The sequence below is a fragment of the Watersipora subatra genome, chromosome 10 (assembly GCF_963576615.1).
Source record: "Watersipora subatra chromosome 10, tzWatSuba1.1, whole genome shotgun sequence".
Taxonomy (NCBI): Eukaryota; Metazoa; Bryozoa; class Gymnolaemata; order Cheilostomatida; family Watersiporidae; genus Watersipora; species Watersipora subatra.
Window position 1 is genome coordinate 29174138 of NC_088717.1, and position 22038 is coordinate 29196175.

At 35.7% G+C, this 22038-nt stretch overlaps 1 protein-coding gene across 1 annotated transcript; it reads left to right on the plus strand.

The window, feature by feature from the left end:
* The first annotated feature begins 836 nt into the window (after nucleotides 1-836).
* On the plus strand, nucleotides 837-21964 carry LOC137405576 (sterol-4-alpha-carboxylate 3-dehydrogenase, decarboxylating-like). The gene is made up of 8 exons (XM_068091870.1): nucleotides 837-1007; nucleotides 6808-6954; nucleotides 8199-8327; nucleotides 9598-9734; nucleotides 12374-12488; nucleotides 15097-15217; nucleotides 17207-17339; nucleotides 21457-21964. The coding sequence occupies exons 1-8, from the start codon at nucleotides 846-848 to the stop codon at nucleotides 21548-21550; spliced, it is 1038 nt and encodes a 345-aa protein (XP_067947971.1). The 5' UTR covers nucleotides 837-845; the 3' UTR covers nucleotides 21551-21964.
* Nucleotides 21965-22038: the final 74 nt, after the last annotated feature.

Here is a 22038-nt window from a genome sequence, read left to right on the forward strand (position 1 = left end):
ACACAGTTTTCATATGAGCAAGTTGGCAATTGAATAATTGATTGTATTTTTAAAGATCCTGACGCTATAGACTCACAGTCGCGAACTCTGAAAAAAACTAACTGAGCACCCTTGCTATATTACCTCGTAGTTGTTTTTCCATTAGACCACTTAATGTGGAAGCGGTGTACCTCATATGATTTAATTTATTTTGTCAGTGGTTTTCAATTTTCGAGCAATTGAGTTAAGTGACAGTCAGTGGTGCAAGCTTAACTTTCTATATAAGTTTATAGTGCTTTAGCTGATTGGCTATTTGTAGGAATTTTAATGTCTCTTATAGTTCTAGGTAGAAAACTGTGGAAGTATTCACTTTTAGTGGCGTGTACGAATGATGGTAGTCCTTTACTGTTTGCTCGAGTTTGAATGTGAGGCTCGGATTGGTCAATAAGTTGGTCGTATGAACTGTTCTGTGCTGAATGCTTATCCTCTCCACTTAGTATAAAAGTCTTTACCTCCTTAAAAGTCGTAGTCTGATGTCTCGACGTCTCTTTCGAATGACATAACACCTAACTCGTAAGAAAATAATGGACGCATACTCTAAGATGCCTAGCTGGTCGAAGTACTAATTGTTATATACACTGTACACGCAAAAGATTTTCAGGAGGGTATGTGCTGCCCAAGCCAATTTGAAGAGACCGCAGTTTAAAGGATAGAATGACGAATAAATATAGCTATAAGCTTATATGAGTTGGCTAGCGAATAATAAGTTGAACACTAGATTGCATTATCACTTGGTTGCCGTACACGCTATTCCTGCAAGGGTATGGATATACATGATTGCCTTGTTTTCAGATATTCATGAGAAGATGAGGAGAGCTTTAGTGATTGGTGGTGCAGGCTTCTTGGGCCTTCATCTTGTAGAGAGGCTGATCAAAGATGGCTGGGTGGTAAGAGTGTTCGATATGTTACCCTCTTGGACAGCGGCAGTGGAAGTAGAATATATCAGGGGGGATCTTTGCAAATTTGAGGTAAGTGTAAATTTAGTAATGAAACAACTGCTACAATTGACTCATGATACATTAGCAGCACTATGCATTCCATTATATTGTATCAAACTAGATCCGAATGCATAGCTATCTTGGTTTTATGAAAAAATGTAATGGCGCTGTATTATTGATTTTATTGTATACTCAAATGAATGCGACTGTAACTCAACATTGAAAGCAAACTCTATTTTAGGTTATACTAGCTGCATTACCCTCCTACAGGAACAGATTCACGCGCAGCATAAGGTTTATTGAGAGTTGTCTTTCATACTGTATAACAACTCCAAATATGCAGTCTACTGAAATTGTTACCCTGATGTATTATTATGTAAATTGTCTACTGAAATTGTTGCCCTGAATATGCATACACATATACATGTCAATAATGTTGGGGAGAACAACGGAAATCTGAAATGTGTTTTACAGCTAGATGCGTGTAAAATCTAGTAAATATTCTAGATTCATGTGTCTAGGTTCATGCATCCATTCATACCTGTCTATATTTGCAATTGACGATCGAGCACTTCTGCCGCCGAGGCCCCGCCTTGCCTGACCAGTCTTTACCCGCCGAGCAGTTGACTATCGCGCTCTTGCACTCGCCTCGCAATCAATCGGCCCGCACCCGCCTCGCAATCGATCGCCTTGCACTCGCCTCACAATAAATTGCTTCGCAATTAATTGCCTCACAATCAATCGCCTCGCACTCAATCGCCTCGCACTCAATCGCTTTGCGATCAATCGCCTCGCACTCGCAATCAATCGCCTCACACTCGCAATCAATCGCCTCACACTCGCAATCAATCGCCTAGCGCTCAATCGCTTCGCAATCAATCGCCTCGCACTCGCCAACTCGTTCATCCGGAAAGCTGCGTCTGTATACTCTTGCTGCACTTGGGGCGAGAAAGGTCTCCCGTGCATCCCCGAGTGACGCCACGGCCCAAACCGCTAGCTGTATTACCCTCCATGGGAACAGATTCATGTACAGCAAGAGGTTTATTGAGAGTTGTCTTTCATACTGTAAAACAACTCCAAATGTGCAGGTTACTGATATTTTTTGCTCTGATCACACTATGCATACACATATGCAGTCATATATGTCAATAATGTTGGGGAGAACAATGTAAATCTGCAATACGTTTTACAGCTAGTCTACAATGCATCAGTCTCAAACCACTCAAATCGGAGTTGCCCTATTTGTGTACAGAGAACTGATAATGAAATTGACATTGCTAGGCAAACTGAAGTTCTTCAAGCTGGCAGTATTGAAAAGTTTTGCATCTTTTACAAAAGTATACAAAATATTTTGCTATCGGCAGCATTTATTGAATGAAGACTTCTACATGCTTAAAACGCTAATCATAGCTCACCAGTTTTTCGTCTATAGCCTGTGTTTTGACATGGTATATACAAACAGTAATGAGGTTGTGTCGATAAAATTTATATGTATAGCAGCACAGACAGTATGATGTCAAGGCAGATAGAGCATTAGCACTTTACAATAATAAAACATAGCGCCAACATGATAGCCTTTGTATGAGATACAACAAGGAAAACAAATGCATGAAAATATATATACAGTAATACTTCAACTTACGAGTGCTCCAACGTACGAGAAACTTGAGATACGAGCCAGCTTTTAAGCAAGTTTTAGCACTAACATACGAGCCATGTTTGAGATACGAGCACGTGAGTCAGTTGCCAAGTATGTCGGAGGTGTTTTATGACAACAGCATCAATCTGTATTTTTCAACTGCACAGGTTATACTTTGGTACCGTGTTTTTGTGCGCGCTTTTCAGTGCAGAGTTATGTGAATTAGAAGTACTGTGCGTAGACCGAAAGTTTGCCAGTAAAATGAAAAATAATGCAAAGAAAAAGCAAATGATAACAATTGATATTAAACGGAAAGTTATTGAAAAATATGCGAAATGTGTATGCACGATTGAGCTAGCTCAGCAATATGACAGAAATACATCCACAATTATCAAACAGAAGGATTATATTCAGGGCATTTAGCTCGCAAAATGACTAACCGCAGTTTCTAAACGGCGCAGCGATCTTCACCACCACTGATGGAGAGACCGCTCAGGCATTGGATAAAAGATAAACAATTGGCCGGTGACAGCGTAACTGAAATGACGCTATTTGAAAAAGCCGGTGCTATCTATCAAAACTATAAAAATAGACATTCGGACAAGTTGGCTAGTGGTCGAGCATTAAACCTTTGTGACTACACCTGTGTTCGTCCTAATCGCAACATGTTGAAAGGGTGACAAAGGCAAACGTCCTTAGATAGGTTGATCTTAAAACGGCCGGCTAGTCATGAAAGCGAAACAAAGGAAAAATTAGCTAACTAGCGAAAAACTTCTAACTATTATATGAACGCCGAAGAAATTTTAATTACGTTAAGTTGAAAATGAAAGTTTGCTTTTAGATTTGCTTCTAAGTTTGTCTTTTAAGACTTTGATAAAATCCAAATTTATCAAAGTCAACTGTTGTAATGAAGGATAACTTATATATACAGTATATCTCTCTCTGGCAAATGCTAGCGTTAGCTGCTATTGTATGTATTTAATTTTACATTTTAATTTAACACATTTCCTTGCATTATTTTTTATTTGTTGCTTTTTGAAAGCAAGTGATAAGTTAGGACAATAACCAACATGTTCTTTCTGTTACAATATCTTGTTTTGAGTGTTTTATTTGCATTTTTCAGAGTATGGAAACCAATAAATATATATTTAATTGTTCTATATATAAATAAATTGTACCAACATGCGAGTAAATTGACATACGAGCTCAGTCTCGGAACGCATTAAGCTCGTAAGTTGAAGTATGACTGTATACTGAAAAATATGTTAGAAAATGCTGCATGTGGTATAGCAGAACATGAAGAAAATAGCATGACATAACAATAACACAATGTTAGTTCAATGCAACACTTGCGGATAGACAACATTTTTGGTTTTTCTGTCGGGTGTATGAACAAACAGTTTTCGGCTTGTGCCTACTTTTGAGCAGGCGACGTACAGCTGGTCATGGCTAAAGCAGGGTGACAGTAAGTCGATACCAGCTGCACTCTTTCTTTTCACAATCGCCTATTGCAACCCTCGGAGTACTCGTGCAAGTTCTTTAGTAGTAAGTTACAGTAGGCCTACTCGTAGCTGAAAAAAGATTAGTAACTCAGCTGCTGAAGGAAATGAACATGTCCCACTATCACGAACAGCGGCAAATCCAACGTTATTAAGTAGTTGAGATATGGCAATTCACAGGCAATACAACATTGAATGAGAAGTACTAACCTTTTCGATGTAGAAGCTTAGTAGGTAAAACGCAGTAGCAGTACAGGTGCAAGTTCTGTAGTAGCTGTAGTTCTGTGTACTCGTAGCTGAAACAAAAGTAAAAGTAACTCGGCTGCCGAAGGAAATGAACATGTTTACTATCACAAACAGTGGCAAATCCAACGTTTTTAACCCTTTCACTGAAGTAGACTCATTTATGCGTTTTCTATGGTCGACCGCGTGGACGCATTTTTGCGATTTTACCGGCAATTGCTAGTAACTGAATTTTGTTATTCGTTGATAACATAACCAACGGTCTTTAGGACTTTTATGGTAGTGACAGTGTTGCCCTAAGGTTTCTCTTTAAAATTAGCCTAAAGTTTAATTTTAAATCTTTGTTCGAGAATTTCCAACTTGAAAACGAAGATTTTTTTGTGCAAGTTCATTAAATGCGTAATGGTAAGTAATGGTTTTGTAAGAATAAGGAACATTGTAGAGGATCGTTTTAGCATTGTAGCTTCACATCGCTTTATCAATGCACAGAGTATAGATACAATGAATTTTTCTGCATAGTAATGCTTGTTAACATGTTGGCAAAATGAAATATATAACCAAAGCAAACGTTCTAGGAGTATGAAATTAAAAAAATATTGTATACATATGAAGCAGTATCGGCAAAATGGTTGGCAGTTGGCCGATAGCTAAATTTGTACATGAACGCAAGTGAAAGGGTTATGTATTGAAAGTGTGGCATTTTATAGACAATACAACATTGTATAAGAAACACTTACCTTTTTGATGTGGAAATTTTATAGGTTAAAACTGCGTTTTTCCAACGGTTACGTGACCTTTGCGGTACACGTTGGCAGTAAATATTAATTGCATGTAAATCACTACTCATTAATTTATTTTATTTAATGAGTAATATATTTGTATAGCTGTATGAGGTCTGATCCAAAAGTTCCCGGAATGGAGTTGTATACTCGTGCATATTCACACGATGGAAAAACCCATTTCAGGGTTGGCTGGGAAACACCTCTGGAGTGTTGTCACAAAATTTCAGGTTGCTATGACAATGCGTTCTCATGTGAGCTAACGATATGTCAAGGTCTGTCTGGTGCTTCCGTCTTTTTTTTAACAAATTTATCGTCATGCCTAATCAATCGGAACAGCGTATTTGCATTAAATTTTGGGCGAAATTAGCGAAAACAAGTACTCAGACAGTTGAAATGTTAACTATTGCTTTTGAAGATGCTGGTCTAAAGAAAACACAAATTTTTGAGTGATACAAACGTTTTTGTGAAGGTAGAGACAACACTGAAGATGACGCGAGGTCTGGCAGACCAGCGTCGGCAAGAACCTGCTCGTAAATTGACAGTGTGAGGTCACTAGTCATGCCAGATTGACGTTTAACCATTAGAGATATCTTGAGAGACTGGACTTAGTTTTGGAATTGTTCAAAAAGTTTTAACTGACAATTTAAACAATTTTTTAACAAATTAAATGAGTCGCAGCAAAGTCCATGCCAAGCTTACTAACTGATGACCAAAACGAGCTCAGGATGCACGCTTGCAACGATTTTAAGGAAGCTTTCAGGACTCATCAAAACTTTATTTTAAAGGTCGTAATATCCTTGTTTTTCCTAATTTCACACAAAATTTAATGCAAATGTGCTGTTCTGGTTTATTAGACATGACGATAAATTTAAAAAAAAGAAAAGACGGAAGCACCGGACAGACCTTGACATATCGTTAGCTCACATGAGAACGCATCGTCATAGCAACCTGAAATTTTGTGACAACACTCCAGAAGTGTTTCCCAGCCAACCCTGCAGTGGGTTTTTTCATCGTGTGAATATGCACGAGTATACAACTCCATTCCGGGAACTTTTGGATCAGACCTTGTATAGACACCTTTGTATAGGCCGCAGAACTCAGGACGGTGCTTTTTAACACGGCAACAACTTTGCTGTTTAAAAAAACGTGCTAACCGGAGATTTCGGTTAATGCGCTCTAGCGGTAAAAGAAAGACAACAGAATTGCCACACCTTTATATAAGCCGCGTGGCTCAAATTGTCAGACAAAAGTAGCGGCTAATAGTCCGAAATTACGATATTTACTACTCATATTAATTCAGTTTGCTTCGTACGACCGAAATTTGTACGACCAAAAAAGGAAAGACCGCTCTATAAGGCGGATAGACAGACAGACAACGATTGCCATTTAGTAGATATCATTAAATATACAATGTTGGCAAAACTATATTAATACATGAGTCTAAAATAAACTTCATATCATAGGTGGTATTATACATTGTACTACGAGCGTCAGAAAACACTAATCTATAGGTGTTATAGATACACCTCCATTGTAGTACACATACTATATATAACCTATCTATGGGTGTCACTGATACACCGCTCTGCCTAGATTAGTCTGTTTTGTAAACTGAGTGTAAATAATGTTTGTCAAGTGTCAGTTAAATAGATTTTTTCAATTTGCAGGACTTGCGGCCTGCTCTCAACGAGATAGAGACTGTGTTCCACTGTGCCTCTCCATCACCCGCATCAAACAACAAAGCACTGTTTTATCTAGTAAATGTGACTGGCACAGAAAATGTCATCAGGTGCTGCCGATATGCTAAAGTGAAGGTATAGGTGATACTTGTCTCTACTAGTGAATGTATAGAAGGTACTTGTCTCTACTAGTGAAGGTATAGATGGTACTTGTCTCTACTAGTGAAGGTATAGATGGTACTTGTCTCTACTAGTGAAGGTATATACAGTCAAACATGGATAACTCGAACTTCACGGGACCGAGCGAAAGTGTTCAAGTTATCAGAGCGTTCAAATTATCAGAGCACTGTCACAAGTCCATGTATTTATTTGTTAGTAGATACATGCACATATACAAACTATAATAGAAATCAAAAGCATAAATGGCTTGTTTCAAATTAAATGCTTCTAATGTAAAGTTTAAAACTTTTTTATCAAAAAATATAGGAGCTTTTTCTATCACTTGAGATTGTTTTGTTGTTTGAGGTGATGTTATTGCCAGGACGTTTTTTAGATTAAAATTGGCAAAACTTGATCGTTGTGGAAATGCTCAGAAGAAAAGACATCTTTTTCTTTTGAGCGTTTTAACCGAGATCAATTTTGCCGATTTTTCTTGAAATTTATGCGAAGGTCACCTCACTTTTCCATGCTTCCGAAAGGCGATCGCTAAGCGGATGTTTGGTAAAAATCAAAATTCACCAAACCTTTAGAAAAGTCGTTGACAAAAATATTTTGCCGACGGTAGTAATAACGACGCCTATGATTTACGAAAAGTTGAGGTTTACCTCTATGACTTGGAATAAAGTGATTTTCTAAAGCGATAACAACCGTCTCGGTAGCCATTGAGCAAAAAACTGTTTGAGTTAACAGAGTTGAGGTCGAGTTATCTATAGCAATTTATCATTACGTGGGAACGGGCCCAAGAAACCATTCGAGTTAACCATGTGTTCGAGCTATCCGTGAGCGAGTTATCCATGTTTGACTGTATGGTACTTGTCTCTACTAGTGAAGGTATAGTTGGTACTTGTGTCTGCTAGTGAAGATATAGATGGTACTTGTCTCTACTAGTGAAGGTATAGTTGGTATTTGTCTCTACTAGTGAAGGTATAGGTGGTACTTGTCTCTAATAGTGAAGGTATAGATGGTATTTGTCTTTACTAGTTAAGTTGTTTATGCATACCCGTCTCTAGTTTGCAATAAATGCTGATTTAAATCACGCTGTGATAGGAGATCAGTATAATATGGTTGGTCATCTTCAATTGCTTTCTTTATCTATGATTAGTTTAGTACATTGTATTTTAGTTTTCACGGATAAGTTTTGCTTTGCTCTTACGTTGTAGAAACTAGTGTTGACCAGCAGTGCATCAGTTTTGTATGAAGGGCTGGATATCGTCAATGCCTCTGAGGACATGCCATACGCCAAACGACCTCTAGATTACTACACTGAGACGAAGGCTATCCAAGAGCAGGTTAGTTCAAGTCCTTAATATAAACATATTATTAGTACCCTCCCAGTCTGATGCTCCCAGTCCGATGCTCCCAGTCCGATGCTCCCAGTCCGTTGATCCCAGTCCGATGCTCCCAGTCCGATGCTCCCAGTCCGATGCTCCAGTCCGATGCTCCCAGTCCGATGCTCTCAATCCGATACTCTCAATCCGATGCTTCCAGTCCGATTCTCCCAGTCCGATGCTCCCAGGCCGATGCTCCCAGTCCGACGCTTCCAGTCTGATGCTCCCAGTCCTATGCTTTCAGTCCGATGCTCCCGGTCTAATGCTCCCAATCCGATGTTTTCGGTCTGATGCTTCCAGTCCGATGCTCCCAGTCCGATGCTTCCAGTCCGATGCTACCAGTCCGGTGCTTCCAGTCCGATGCTCCCAGTCCGATGCTTCCAGTCCGATGCTCCCGGTCTGATGCTCCCAATCCGATGTTTTCGTTCTGATGCTTCCAGTCCGATGCTCCCAGTCCGATGCTTCCAGTCCGATGCTACCAGTCCGGGGTGCTTCCAGTCCAATGCTCCCAGTCCGATGCTCCCAGTCCGATGCTCCCAGTCCGATGCTTCCAGTCCGATGCTCCCAGTCCGATGCTCCCAGTCCGATGTTCCCAGTCCGATGCTTCCAGTCCGATGCTTCCAGTCCGATGCTCCCAGTCCTATGCTTCCAGTCCGATGCTCCCGGTCTGATGCTCCCAATCCGATGTTTTCGGTCTGATGCTTCCAGTCCGATGCTCCCAGTCCGATGCTTCCAGTCCGATGCTACCAGTCCGGTGCTTCCAGTCCGATGCTCCCAGTCCGATGCTCCCAGTCCGATGCTTCCAGTCCGATGCTCCCAGTCCGATGCTCCCAGTCCGATGCTCCCAGTCCGATGCTCCCAGTCTGATACTTCCAGTCTGATGCTTCTAGTCCGATGCTCCCAGTCCGATGCTTCCAGTCCGATGCTTCCAGTCCGATGCTCCCAGTCCGATGCTTCCAGTCCGATGCTCCCAGTCCGATGCTCCCAGTCCGATGCATCGTAAGAGATCGTCATGTATAATAAGTATCTGCTAAGTACTTAGTGCTTAGTTCATACTCCAATTATGCTATCAAATATTTCACTGATGGTTAAGCTTTTGAGTATCTCATCGTAACCCGAGACTCTCAAGTATCTTTATCACGGTAGCTGTAATTTATATACTATTGAGTTCCTTGCTGTATCTTTGGACCATTCAGCGTCTCAAAGTGATTATCGGTTATTTACATTTAAGTTAGTTTTGGAAGCCAACTCAGACACTCTCTACACAACAGCTATAAGACCTCATGGCATATTTGGTCCACGAGACCCCCAGCTGGTACCCATCACAGTAGATACAGCGAGAAAAGGAAAATTGAAATTCACCATCGGGTAAGAAGTTCATTCAATAGAGTTACGCCGCAGTGCTTAGAGGAGTGAGTTCGGTCATGATCTACATGTAGGTGTTATGGCCTCAGCAAGTCACATACACCATGTCATAGCTGTTTTGTTACATGTCATACCTATCATGGGATATGTCATACCTGTCATGTGACATGTCATAGCTGACTTGTGACATGTCATACGTGGCTTGTGACATGTCATACCTGACTTGTGGTATGTCATACATGTACCTGTCTTGTGACATGTCACACCTGTTTTTGACATTTCATACATGTACCTGACTAGTGAAATGTCATACCAGACTTGTGTCATGTCATATTTGCCATGTGACATGTCATACCTGCCATGTGACATGTCATACCTGCCATGTAACATGTCATACTTATGATATGTTACACCTGCCATTAAATGTGTCATGCCTGCATAGCGTGCCATTTATTCGAAGCAGTACGTAGCAATGTTTGTAATCGGCTTAAACATAGTTTCCGGCTAACTGATTGACACTTCTGCAGTGTTACGTGTCGGCTGTATGCTATATGCACTCTATGACACGTTAGTTGCATGCCATGTACACTGCATACATCCTGTATGCTAATTCACAACCACATGACTTTAATGAACTTGATCTATAACCTATGCTGTTAGTCTTATCAGAGTATTACAGATGCTTTTGCAGACATGTCAGATGTATCAATTAAATCACCGCAACAGCTTTGCTACATAGCCGTGTTTCATACTTATTCATCAAATAGTAACACCGTCATACCTTGGTGTATGAGTACCCCAACATACGAGAAATTTGCGATACGAACAAAATTTCGAGCAAGTTTCTACCTTGAGATATGAGCAAACGAGTCATTTCTTGATAGCTACTACATGGCCACTTTCGAAAACAGTATCGCTCGATATTTCTTCTCGGATCACTTAGGAAAAAGTTATAAAAAGGCCAGCTAAAAGTTGTAGTAAAAGCGAGGCAAAAACCCTCATGCCGGAAACAAATAATAAAAAATTAAAACGAAGACAAAATTAGATTTAAGTTTAGCAAAAGATAAGAACTTAGATTCAAGTGTATTTAGTAAATACATTTGTGTCGCGGTCACAGAAACCATGGTTAAGTCGCACGCAAATCACGAAGTTGAGTTATCCGACTTTGATGTTGCACCAACTGAATTTATAATATTGGTAACGATTTTTGTAACACATGCATCTGGACCAATCAAAGAGTGATCTTTCTGAATCTGAAGTCAGTTTAGCCAATAGAAGTCTTTAACCCTCGGAAAAACCCCTTTAAAACCGTTGCTAAGCTAAACAGGAAATACTGAAAAATGGCATCCGATAGATATAATCGTTTCTTTCTTGCCGATTTTAAAGATCGCTCTGACATTTTGGACACTGATAATGAGTACTTTGGTATTCCAACTGATGTCAAAAGCAGTGAAAGTAAAGGGAATTACGATGATATTTTCCTAACAATTCTTACAAGATTATTACAATATTTAATTATAAGAATAATTATTCGATTTTATAAGATGATTATCAGATTTAAGTATAAGAATAATTATTCGAATTTATAAGATCGAAGTATATAGTGACCGATGGTGTGCAATATGTTACTGTTGTTATTTTTTAAAAGATTTTGTTGATGACCTTGCTGTGCCCGATATCGCGATACTGCCAAGCCGTTTTCAATATCTGCAAAATTAAGTAATACATTTTCTTATAAATATACTACAATTTCTATGACAACGAGCTAAAATCTGTTTAGATTTTTAAATTCACCATAATCTTTTGGATATAAACACAGAAATCTAGATCAATATCACAACTTCTTGATATTGGTTGCTAGGGTATGGCGTTTTGAAATGTAAGCAAAATTGTGCATTGGTTTTCATTTCTCAAACTTTAACGCCAGTTTTCTCGGAACTATGTTTTCGCACTAATGGTAAACGCGCATTCAGTTTATTGACCATAAAATCTGCTGTAATTAAGCTAGAATCAAAATCTTTTTTGCAAAATAACTTTGAGAATTTTCTCCTTCTGCTAATGTAGATAACTCCAAATCTTACAATCCCGACTTAACCATGGTTTCTGTGATCATGTATATGTATTTAGATTCAAGTGTATGTATTTAGTAAGGTCGTTTAAGGTAAATTCAAAGTTTCCTACGCATCACAAAAGCCTAGTGTATCGAATGCGTCGCTGTCAAATCTTTCTCATACTGCCATTAGCCACTCCATCTGTCTCGAAGGTAAGAACTTCATACAGTACTACTGTACATAGTAATGTTACAATTTATTGTGGTTTATAATAACTAAGTAGGTATTTGTTACTTTGTGAGCGAAGGTAGTAAATTACAACTATTGAAAATATGTTTTTTCAATTGTGAATATTCTGTTTTAGGCATTTTTTTATAGTATGGTAACGAATTAATTCGTATTTAGTTATTTTATGCAAGAAAATTGACATACGAGCTCAGTTCCACATCGCATTAAGCTCATCTCGAGATGTGACTAGACTATAATATAGGTAAATAGTGTTTAGATTTGTCTTCTTCTGCATCACACACATTAAATGAGCAGACAACCCTGAATTTCATGCTATTACTGTTTTATAATTACTTATTTTAGCAATGGTAAAAACATGGTAGACTTTACCTACGTTGAGAATGTGGTTCATGGACATTTGTTAGCCGAAGAACACCTTGAACAGGTCGATGGAGGCAAGGGCGTGGCTAGCGGTGAGGTAACTATGTTATGTTTTATATTCGGTAAAGGCTGCGCATGAATAATTATTAACGTGGCTGGGAAGTGAGGCTGGTCATTAGCATAGCTACATTTGATCGATGAAAATTTGATGATTTTGTGGTAATATTGTGGTAGCAAGTTTTCCTCACAGAAAGTTGCATTTTGGGTAATAGATTTAGCAGTGATTCCTTATAAGGTCATCAAATCACCACATCAACTCATGTCTACTGATGACGTCATAGGGACAGGTATTTTAATATTGCATATTTGTAACTTAAGCAAAACAACAGCTTTGTATTTGACTGAGTGTTCAGATGAGTGACCTTACAGTATGAGGGGGAACAAAGGCAAACATTTAAATAACGAGTTTCTATATTCAGGAATTAGCGGATAGATAACCAACGCTATGCCTGCACAATACCAAACAGGTTTAGTTTCTGCTGAGTTTACTTGCAATGTAAAAAGTGCCATGAGAGGATCTCCCATGTGCAATGTTTCAAATGGGTTTAAAGTTTCAATGATTCAGATTTGCACTATAGATCTTTCTAAGATTCGCCATGTATTTGCACTATAGATCTTTCTAAGATTCGCCATGTATTTCCACTATAGATCTTTCTAAGATTCGCCATGTATTCGCACTATAGATCTTTCTAAGATTCGCCATGTATTTCCACTATAGATCTTTCTAAGATTCGCCATGTATTTGCACTATAGATCTTTCTAAGATTCGCCATGTATTTCCACTATAGATCTTTCTAAGATTCGCCATGTATTTGCATTATAGATCTCTCCAAGATTCGCCATGTATTTCTCAAAAGAAAACTTGCTAAAGTAGACTCATTTTTGGGCCACAGACACGTTTCAATTTACTTGCAATCAACTAGTTGCACTAACAAGGAGTTATTTCCTCATGCTCGCACAAGCAGCCCATCCTTGGCATGTAAATATTAATGTAAAAGAAAAAAATCAAACAGAAACAGTACTGAGTAGCAGTAGAACTTTTTCATAGCAGAGACCCGTGTGATTGTGTTGATGTTATTTACCTCTACATGGGAGAGCTTCGCCAGGTATTATCAATTCTTGTTCATCAGCAGTGAGCGTTTCTATGATTTGGAGTGGAAGCAACTCCAAACCTACTTGAAGCATGAAAACGCAGTGAATTTGTGCCAGTGTGTATTTCTATGGTATTAAAACTTTGGTACTTCTTGTTTGGCGAATCTTTGTGTTTCTAAAAAGTAAAAATGAGAGTTTTGGCAGACTATGGTTTTTATGCTGAGAACCATTGTCTGCCAATGGTTCTCAGCTAAGAGTTATTTACATAGGAAGATCATCATTTCTCAATGCGCTGCCCGTAGTCAGCGGCTGGTTTGAAGCAAAATGTGTGATAAATTCTGCTTCAGTTCATGGCTGTCTGGTGGCTGGCTTCTACTTAAACGGTTCAAAATGAAGATATGTTACAATCATACTCAACTGTTGGCTACTGCTAGTGCTCGACAGCTCGAGTCCTTCAACCTCAATTCACGTGATTGAGAATGCGTTGTTTTTTAAATTGGCAAGAAGAGGTAATGGAATAGCTTTGATTCTGCTCTTGTTATTGTTATCGCTATTATTATTGTTATTGCTATCGTGTAATGCAGTTAATATGCTTAGTTGAGAGGTGTGAAAGGAGGGCGAAGAAAGGCAGGGTTATTAGAGAGAAGGTGTCAACCTGGCTAGCCAGGGATGTAATTGAAGTTACAAGTGGGATGTTTAACTATGGGTGCAATGCATACCATTGAAACCGACAGAGTTTTAGGCAATTCAATAATCAGCTAAATTATGCAAAAATGTATAAAATATTTTTGACAGAAAGCTGTTTATGCCTGTAGGTGGTTTAATCATGAAGTACTGCCACTCTCTGCAAGTTTCCCCCAAACCATTATTTAGGAGGGTTTTGATGCGCAATAAAAATACAAGCTAATCTTAAGCAATCTTTTAAGGCGTAAGAATGACGTAATGGTTGTTATAGATATTATATATGGTATATTTATAAAGCCCTGCTCATATATAATAATGGTTGTTATAAACATAATATATATTTATATATGGTATATTTATAAAGCCCCGCTCATATATAACTATGGTTGTTATAAACATAATATATATTTATATATTGTATATTGCATATTTACAAAGCCCTGCTCATATATAACTATGGTTGTTATAAACATAATATATATTTATATGTTGTATATTTATAAAGCCCTGCTCATATATAACTGTGGTTGTTATAAACATAATATATATTTATATGTTGTATATTTATAAAGCCCTGCTCATATATAACTATGGTTGTTATAAACATAATATATATTTATATATTGTATATTTATAAAGCCCTTCTCATATATAACTATGGTTGTTATAAACATAATATATATTTATATGTTGTATATTTATAAAGCCCTGCTCATATATAACTATGGTTGTTATAAACATAATATACATTTATATGTTGTATATTTATAAAGCCCTGCTCATATATAACTTATTTATAACTTTATATCTTCCTCCATTACATCTCGCAATCATTTTCATGTTTAATTTTTTCTCATTTCTAATTGTAGGTTTATCATATCACAAACGATGAACCTGTAGCTTTCTGGGACTTTCTTGGAAAGATCGTAGTTGGTCTTGGCTACTCGGCTCCTAAGTATCACCTGCCATACAATCTAGTTTACTATATAGGCAAGTTTCCTGCGCTAGCTTTTAAATGTTCCATTATTCTTACTATACAGAGATTGTGAGTGAAAACATTAGTTGATTTAGATACATTCTGATTGGCTGTCTAGGCATTTCTATGAGTCGTTTTTGATAGCCTCCTTTGAAAATGTCATATGGTATATGTCATATGGTATATGTCATACGGTATATGTCATACGGTATATGTCATACGGTATATGTCATACTGTACACGGCATACGGTATACGTCATACGGTATACGTCATACGGTATATGTCATACGGTATACGTCATACGGTATACGTCATACGTATACGTCATACGGTATACGTCATACGGTATACGTCATACGCTATATGTCATACGGTATATGTCATACGGTATATGTCACACGGTATATATCATACGGTATCTGTCATACGGTATATGTCATACGGTATATGTCATATGTGTTCATCTCTTGCAGTCAGTTGAGGCTACTAAGACTGTCTATGGCTGTGACTTATGTATGATAGCAGATCTTCAATCAGCTCGATTACAAGTAGTTATCTGCCCTGAGTTTGTATTGATATGCCTCCATTTTGAATTCCTTTTAGCTACATCTTTGTAACGGAGTTTAGACCAAGAGAATATATAGTGGTATGTTTTTATTAACGTTCAGGAAGTACACTTGTGAAAGGAAGTACACTTGTGAAAATATAGTCACACCTATACATACAAAATTGATTGGTTCCGATATTTGCTTCGTATCTCAAAACTGTCTATAATGGAAAAAATTGTTTTATCAAAAAACAAAAAAATGGGCAAATAAACAATTCATTGTTTTTTGCCCAATTGTTTCTTAAGCTACTAACATCCCAAAAAAACGATTCATTGTTTTTTGGCTGTTCGTAGCTTAAAAGCTTAATTATAAAACACTTCAGAAAATTTATAGCATTAAAACAATTGCATTATATTAATATTTAAATGTAAAAAACTAAATTGTATGGTAATAGATTAATAGAGCAATGATAATCAATAAAAATAGTTTTTGTTGTCAGTTTTACTTTAGAGACACCTGAAGTGCGGATCCCGGAATGCATAGGCGACTATCAAGGACAAGAAGGCGGAAATAACTCGGCATTCTATATTCATTTGAACCTAAACTAGATGAGGACTTAACTAAATTGCTTCTCACATTTTGGTTATTTTTACATTGGTTTACATTTTATTTTCAACCACTATCCTGGCAGTTGGGTGCACTGCGAGCAATCGTCATGTATAATAACTATCTGTACAATTTTGCCACCAGGTGGCATAGTTGTTGAGTAGCTCAGTTGGTAGTGTGTCTGGCTGTAGAGCTGAATGTCCGAGTTTGATTTGCGTGCGACAATCATTTTTCTAACCTCTTAGCGTAGCTTCAGACAGACACGGCTAGTATGATCGCTTATCTTAGTAAACTGCCATGTTTTGCGAGACTATTATAATTATGGCAGAAATCGAGCCATATTTGTTACATTTGCGCTGCTTGTTCGATAATTTGTATATTTAGGTAGTTGTAAGTAGAGGTTAGATTGGCTGGTTGGATTGTAACAAACTTTCTGATTGTGCCCTTTTGTTTCATCCAATTACTATTTACTTAGTGTTTTTTATGCTGACTCACTGTGGCATGGCAGGCTCTAGCCACTCCAACTTTTTATTTTCTAACTTGTCCTTAGGCGACACTCCGAGACAACATTAGCTAAAGCTTCATTTCATTTATACAATAAGTTATATGTAGGTATCTACACATATATGCCCTGATGTTCATAGCATGCTGTCTGCTTCTACAATATTTCAGACAGGGAATTTATGAAGATGTGTGTTCTTGGTAGAGAATGCATAGTGTTTATTCCGGTTTTCATAGATTAGATTCAGAGACTGAAAAAAAGGGTGAGGGGAATCCTAAGACTTGTCAAGTATGTGAAGGGTTGTAGGTTACTTGATGAGTCTGACTATATTTTATCCGCTTGTAGCTTGCCTTCTATCCACTATTGTTTGGATGATTAGCCCATTCTACTGTCTAAAGCCTACATTTACACCTTCTAGAGTGGCTTTGGCTGGCACGGCCCACTACTACAATTGTTCCAAAGCCAAGGCTCAACTAGGGTAAGTCATTTCTTCTTTCAACTCTTTCGTCACTGACTCTAGTGACTCTAGTGACACTCGGGAACGTATATTCTGTACGGGATGCCACAATCACTACGTTTCCATGATGCGCAGTGCTTCGGAGTTGCGCCCTCTCCGAATCATGGAAACGGCGTCTTCGCACTGATCAGTGCGAAGCCAGTGCAAATTCGCAGCAAGGAAACAGCAACTGCGCAGTGGCTGTGCATAGCTCTCATGCCGTGGAGACGGATTCTTCGAGGGCCATAAACTAGTACAAATGTTATCCCGCTAATCTTGTTTTTTTTTCTATTTCGATCTTCTTTCACCTAAATTTAATTATGGTCTGCACCCACAAGGATGATGAGGTGATTACTTTCCTGGACTTTGTTATCGATGCCAACACTTTTCGAAAAATAGGTGGCAAGTCCTAAATTAACATTTAAATAATATATTACTTAAAAAATACTTATTAAAATATATTACTTTGTAAAAATTGTGTTAAGGTTTGTAAAACCTTGTGAATGTGTATTGTAAATAAAAGTATAATGATGACAGAAGCATAAAAAGACCATTTCCGACGTTCGGTATCCATGATCGATTCAATTTCTCCATCAGGCGATTCGATTTATACAATGTCTCTTCTCTGGCTAATTTGCTGAAAACCACTGCGCAGCATGGAAACGTACAATCCCCTCGACTTCGGAGGGGGCTGCATCGCAGTACTGCGCACCATGGCAACATAGTGTTTAGAATCAGTTAGATGCTCCGTTAGGAAAACGTGGTATGGCTTGACTTGTCCTAGGAGTAGACCAATAAATTTTGTTTTTACAAAAAATAAAGAAAACTGTATTTCATCCGGACAATCTCTAGACTCGTTTCAAAACTGGAAATATGAAAAGTAAAATTGTTTTATTTATTTTTTCTTTCAAGATTGCTAACGATCGCTAAAAGGTATGCTTTGATTTTATACCAAAGTATTATGACTGCGCTTACACTTGTTAAACTAGTCCATATTGTAAAGAAAATTGATCTCATTTTTATCTCATGTCAATTAGACCAATAATTTTTAAATTATGGTCCAAAATGTCTGAAATAGCCAAGTTTCAGAAAACTAATTATATCTCAGCAAATAAATGTAGCAAAAGAGTTTGTAACTGCTAAGATGTTTTTTTTATGTGGTATTTATTACTTGCTATTCTATATTGATATATGATTTTAAACGAAATTATTTAATAATGATCATTCTCACCTGTCACATATAATTTTGATATAAAGTTCAAATTTACTTTTTCAAGGTATTTCTTATACATTATTACAAAATTAAAGTTACCGTTTGTAAAAGCTATCTTGTTTATATGAGACTATATCCTACCACGTATGCCTCATTTTTTCAGTTTAGTTCAATTTCGAGGCACCCCTTTTCTCTTTTTTATAATAACCATCTTTATAGACTGGCAGCTTCATACAGTCATAATACCTATATACATATATACATATATACATATGTACATATATACATATGTACATATGTATATATGTATATAGGTATATATATACATATGTACATATGTATATATATACATATGTACATATGTATATATGTACATATGTATATATATACATATGTATATATGTATATATGTACATATATACATATGTACATATGTATATATATATATACATATGTACGTATGTACATATGTATATATATATACATATATACATTTATACATATGTATATATATACATATGTACATATATACATATGTACCTATATACATATATACATATGTACATATATACATATGTACCTATATACATATGTACCTATATACATATGTACATATATACATATATACATATGTACATATATACATATATACATATGAAGCTGCCTACAGTGTTGAGAATATAGACTAAGAGCAGCTGGTGCTGGTCATCCATGTGCAACTCTAGGAACATATCACATATCATATTTCATATCATACCATATATCACATCACATATCATATCACATACCATATCACATATCATACCATATATCATATCACATCTCATATCACATATCATATCACATCTCATATCACATATCATATCACATGTCACACCATATATCATATCACATATCATATCACATATCATATCACATGTCACACCATATATTATATCACATATCATGCCATTTATCATATCACATATACCATTTATCATATCACATATACCATATATCATATTACATGTCATACCATATATCATATCACATATCATACCATATATCATATCACGTATCATATCACATATCATACCATATATCACATCACATATCATATCACATATCATACCATTTATCATATCACATATCATACCATTTATTATATCACATATCATACCATTTATCATATCACATATCATACCATATATCATATTACATATCATATCACATATACCATATATCATATCACATATCATATCACATATTATACAATATATCATATCATATATCATATCACATATTATACAATATATCATATCATATCGCATATATCATATTACATATCATATCACATGTACCATATATCATATCACATATCATATCACATATTATACAATATATCATATATCATATCACATATTATACAATATATCATATCACATATACCATATATCATATCACATAAAACACATCACTATTATTTATATCACCAACGGCTCATATTATAGCGAAGATTATTACTAGGCTACATATATCTATATAAACCTTATACAAACTATATTAAACTGCATATATTATTATACAAACTATATTAAACTATACATATATTATTATACAAACTATATTAAACTGCATATATTATTATACAAATTATATTAAATTATACATATATTATTATACAAACTATATTAAACTATACATATGTTATTATACAAACTATATTAAACTATACATATATTATTATGCAAATTATATTAAACTATACATATGTTATTATACAAACTATATTAAACTATACATATATTATTATGCAAATTATATTAAACTATACATATATTATTATACAAACTATATTAAACTATACATATATTATTATACAAACTATATTAAACTATACATATATTATTATACAAACTATATTAAACTATACATATATTATTATACAAACTATATTAAACTATATGTATATTATTATACAGACTATATTAAACTATACATATATTATTATACAAATTATATTAAACTATACATATATTATTATACAGACTATATTAAACTATACGTATATTATTATACAAACTATATTAAACTATACGTATATTATTATACAAACTTTATTAAACTATACTTATATTATTATACAAACTATATTAAACTATACGTATATTATTATACAAACTATATTAAACTATACGTATATTATTATACAAACTATATTTAACTATACATATATTATTATACAAACTATATTAAACTATACGTATATTATTATACAAACTATATTAAACTATACATATGTTATTATACAAACTATATTTAACTATACATATATTATTATACATATATATATATTATTCTTACTAGACTAGATATATATATTATTATACATACATATATTATTTTCACTAGAATAGATATATATATTATTATACATACATATATTATTCTTACTAGACTAGATATATATTATTATACAATATTATTAATTATTATTATATTGCTTGTAGATCAGTCATTTAGTTGAGAGTAGACGTCAGCTAATACATTATACTGCAATGTATAGGAAAACTCTAATGATAGATTCTTTAAAGTCTTCCTCAATCTTGTTAAAGAATTCTAGAATTGTAATAAATGCATGTAATGAATGTGTGTTTTACCTTCGAATATTAGTTCACTCAATATTTTCTCAGGCTTTAACTGTTGCGCCATTATAATTTATAGTATTAGGTTCATACCCCCTCGGTCACCCATGTGGGACCAAGACCACCCATAATTGATCAGACATACTGACAGTAAGCTGTATTTTAAGAACATTTTATGTCACTTTACAGCAGGTGCTTTATAGTGATACTTTGCTCTTCTCTTAACAGTTTTGGTGTCTATAATAAACTATCATTATTTTAGATATCGTCCTCTTGTTGACTTGAATGATGCGATTCAAAAGACAATCAGGAGTTATCCTCACTTACACGCTGACAGCTTCATTAAGCGTAATTAGCTCTGTCTTCGGTCAAGCTTAAGAGTAGACAACTTTCAATCCTACTACATTTAGTTGGTCAATTATCTTTCTCTATGAAAGGAATTTAATGAGGAATGTTTCTATTAATTTTGCTTTATTTAGTTAATTAATTGTTGTTTTCAGCTATTGTTCTTGATGGGACTGTTTTTGTTGGTCAATTTCATTCTTGCAGATCTGCTAATCATGTAATCGATTTGGTTACTGGTTCCCGGTACGTCTTTCACAAATCCAAGGCTATTGATTGTCGCTCATCTTTTTAATCTCGCTGGTGTCATGGCCGTATTTTGAGTGCTTTACACGCGTGATAAACTTTCGTTTGCTGATTTGTACCAATTTGGTGCACTCACTTATTTGTTTTACTCACTGATTCAGCAAATACATTGTATTTATGTACATTTTGTGGCACATACATGTATGTTCAACATGAACTGAGGGCTACAGAGCAAATAGAGCAAATGCTTGAAATG

Excerpts from the sequence above, each read along its gene's own strand:
- LOC137405576 (XM_068091870.1), top strand. The coding sequence starts at position 846 with ATGAGGAGAGCTTTAGTGATTGGTGGTGCAGGCTTCTTGGGCCTTCAT. Across the intron at positions 15,218-17,206 it reads CAATCTAGTTTACTATATAG|CTTGCCTTCTATCCACTATT; the intron begins GCAAGTTTCCTG and ends ATCCGCTTGTAG. Across the intron at positions 17,340-21,456 it reads AAAGCCAAGGCTCAACTAGG|ATATCGTCCTCTTGTTGACT; the intron begins GTAAGTCATTTC and ends TCATTATTTTAG.